Source organism: Hipposideros armiger, unplaced genomic scaffold (assembly GCF_001890085.2).
Source record: "Hipposideros armiger isolate ML-2016 unplaced genomic scaffold, ASM189008v1 scaffold_347, whole genome shotgun sequence".
NCBI classification, from domain to species: Eukaryota; Metazoa; Chordata; class Mammalia; order Chiroptera; family Hipposideridae; genus Hipposideros; species Hipposideros armiger.
The window spans coordinates 1,631,402-1,635,106 of NW_017731697.1; the positions used below are offsets into that span (position 1 = coordinate 1,631,402).

The following is a 3,705-nucleotide window of genomic DNA, read 5'->3' on the forward strand; positions in this document are numbered from 1 at the left end:
CAGCCCACTGCAGCAGGGGCTGCAGCCTTCGCCATCGCTGGCCACTCACGGCAGCCCAGCTCCAGGTCGAGCTGTTGTTCACAATCTTAGCTGTAGAGGGCATAGCATCACTGGCCCATATGGGAACCAAACTGGAGACCCTGCTTCTCAGAGCTCGTGCTCCCAAGCCAACTCTCAACCAACTGAGCCACTCAGCCAGCCCACCAGAACAGTTTTTAAAATTCCATTTTGATTTCTCTATAGTAAATTCCTGAAGGATATTTTCACTGTATGTAGAATTCCTGATTGGTGGTTATTTTCTTTCAGCACTTGAAAAATGTGCCACTACCTCTGGCCACTATGGTTTCTGATGCAGAATCTGATGTCATTTGAATTGTTTTTCCCTTATAGGTGAAGTGTCATTTCTCTCTCAGTGCTTTTAAGATTTGTTTCTTTTCCTTAGTTTCCAGAAGTTTGACTATGATGTTTTTTGGTACAGGTTTCTTTGGGTTTATCCTCTTTGAGATTTACTCAGCTTCTTGAATCTGTAGGTTTATATATTTTCCAAATCTGGGAACATTCCAGCCATTACTCCTTCAGGTAGTTTTCAACCCTGTCCTCTTGTCCCCTCCTTTCCAACTCTGATGACATGAGTATTAGATCTTTTGTTCTAGTCCCATAAGTCCCCGAGGCTCTCTTGTTCAGAGTGTATAATTTCTATTGTTCTATCTTCCATCTCACTGATTCTTTCCTCTGTCCTCTCCATTTTGCAGTTGAGCCCATCCACTCAGTTTTTTTTATTTCAGTTACTGTATTTTTTCAGTTCTAAAATTTCCATTTGGCTCTTCCTTATATCCTCTTATTCTTTGCTGCAACTTTCTGTATTTTCATTAGTTTCAGGGAGACTCAAGGCTGACTGGATTGCCCGGCAGGCCCTGCCAGGGGAGGCCCGGAGCTGAGGGCAATGTGGGACTTCTCTCAGAGGCTTTGACTGATCCAGTCAGCGCTCAATACATTTTAGGTCCCTTCTCTTGCTTTTCTCTCTTTTTTTTTTTGCGGGGGGGTGGGGAGTGGGGGTGGCAGGGTGCAGGAACAGAAAGAAGAGAGGGTCAAATGGAAGGTGCTCCCCTCTAAGCGTGCTTCAGAAGGGGCAGGGTTTTATCTATATGTTCATGGCCAAATGGCACACAGCAGTCTCTCTAGAAATACTGTTGGCTGAAGGAGTGAACGAAATGCCCCCCTCATTCTCTTCCCTGCCCATAGACTCCCCCTACCTCTTTCCTAATGTGCCCTTGATGCATTTTATTGCCCAATTTCTATTGGCTAATGACAACAATCACTGTAATTACTGGTGTGGTAGGTTGAGTAATGGCTCCCAGAGATATCCAGATCCTAATCCCCAGGGCCTGTGAATAAGTTACCTTCTACGGCAAAAAGGGACTTTTCAGATGTGGTTAAGTTAAGAATCTGGGGATGGGAGATTATCCAGGTGGCTGTAAATGCTATCTCAATTGTCCTAAGAGTGATACAGAGGGAGACTTGACCACAGAAGAGGGAAGATGATGTGATGATGGAAGCAGAGGTTGGAGTGATGCACTTTGCATGTGGGTGGAGGAAGGGGCCATGAGCCCAGGAATACAGGCAACCCTAGAAGTTGTAAAAGGCCAGGAAATGATTCTTCCCTCAGATAACCAGCTCTGCCGACACCTTGATTTTAGCCCAGTGAGACTGATTTTGGATTCTAACCTCCATAACTGTAAGAGGATAAATTTGTGTTATTTTGAGCCACCAAATTTGTAGTGAATTGTTTCAGCATTAATACAACTAGTATTGATTGAGTGTAGTTCTATGGGCTTTGCCAACTCGAATAATTCTCACTTCAACCCTGGGAAGTAGGCTGTCTCATTACCCCACTGTATACATGTAGCAGGGGAGTCTCAGAGAGGGTGAGATACCTGCCCAGGGTCACACAGCTTGCTGGGGTGGGAGTGGCCCAGGCTGGTTTACCCATCAGGCTGCTGAGCTTGTTGCAGAGAGGGACTCCAGATACTGATGAGACCGCCTCCAAAAAGTTACTAGCTCCAAAAATAAAAAATAAAGTGGTAAAGTTGAAAGTATTAAAAATTAGAAAGCAAAATCATTAAAAACTCCTTTCCTCTGATTTTGTTTTGTTTTGGGCAGAACATGTTCTCCTGTCCCTGAGTGTGTTCCCTTTGTAAAATGCTGGCTGTGACAAGAAGCCAGGCTTCCTCTGTGCTGAGCAGGAGTCTCCCGGGGTGATTTGAGGGTGCTGGATCCAGGGGCAGCTAACCTGGGGCCACACCACCCAACAGTGAGCATCAACTCAGACCCAGATGACCACCTGCTACTTCAACACTTTCTCTTCCTGGAGGAAGGGGCTCCTGGAATTCGCTCACTTAGCAATTCGCCAGCAAATTTCTTATATCTGACAAGTGACCAGGTGGGAACGCTGATTTCTGGAGGGAACAGATATTTACAGTACTCCGTAGCTGTCTCATCTGACACTGGTGTGTGTTACACACACATGCACACACACACACCAGCTGGAAGGACATCCCCACATGAACCCCGGGAGGGAAGTTCTTATCATCATCCCCACTTTTCTGAAGAGGAAAGTGGGGTCGGACAGAAGGTGGTCCAGATTTACGATACCCAACCCCTTCCAAACTGTGTCCAGGGGAAGCTTGGTCCTGGCAGGCCCAACCTGCAGTTCCCCAGGCCCTGTCCAGTGCTCCGGGGGTGACAACCAACCGGCAGGGGGATGCAGCCTTGTCTGCTCCCTCCCCAAGCCAGCAAACGTGGGCATGGTGTGTCGTACTCAAAGCAGGGGCCCTTAATGGCAACATTACTAAGAGGGTGCACAAGAGTCCCATGGCCTGGGGGTCAGTGAGGCCTGGGGCTACCTTACCGTCCTCACTGAAGACAGGGGTCGTGTACAGGTAGTGGGTGATGCTGGGGTCTTGCTCGAAGGGACACTCCACTTGTTTCCATGTGATAAACTCTCCAACCTGCTTGGCCAACTCCAGAAATTTCTGTCAGGGTCATGGAGACACAAGATGGATGCACTCCCAGGGCCTGGACATCACCTGTGAGAGTGGGGCTGGTGCTGGCAAGGCCTATCTCATCACCTCTAGGGTGGGCAAGGTGGAACATGGGGCAATAAATGACAGCATCACCCATCGGGAAACCCAGGTGTTCGTCACATCTGTTCATCTCCTCTGAGGAATCAGCTGCACCTGACACTTTGGGCTCACCAGCCCCCTGTGTCGGGACAGGGCTCAGGCTACGGCCCTCAGCAGGCAATGCCTCTAGCTAGAGGTGAACATTCCTTTAGTTTCATTCTATTTACTTTTGTGGTTATCTCTACTTATGGTGAGTTTGTTTATTTAAAGAATATGCATATAAATTTAAATAAATGTATTTAACTACAATTAAATAAACTCATTGAAGTAGAATTTCATTAAAGTAAAATTTAAACACAATTATTTAAATTTAAAAAATATGCTAACTTAAAGAAGGATTTTAAGTAAATAGCAGCATCAAGTCATGACTGGGTGGGAGCCCCACTCCTGGCCTTATCTGATCAGCCCTGAGCCAACACTGCCCCCACTGCCCACACCCTGAATCTGGGGCCACCTGAGCACCTTGCAGTCTTGCGTTTTGACCCCCAGCCTTGGCTCTGAAGAGCAATTCAAGAAGGCAAAA

The 3,705-nt window shown here is 47.0% G+C and overlaps 1 protein-coding gene across 1 annotated transcript in view; it reads right to left on the reverse strand.

Annotated features, from left to right (window-relative positions):
• Nucleotides 1-1,021: 1,021 nt before the first annotated feature.
• RASGEF1C (RasGEF domain family member 1C) overlaps nt 1,022-3,705 on the reverse strand; it is a 40,797-nt gene continuing 38,113 nt past the window's right edge. Inside the window, exon 12 of the mRNA XM_019661376.1 lies at nt 1,022-3,032. Within this exon, the coding sequence (XP_019516921.1) occupies nt 2,397-3,032 (636 nt within the window). The 3' untranslated portion in view covers nt 1,022-2,396. The remainder of the gene's footprint in view (nt 3,033-3,705) is intronic.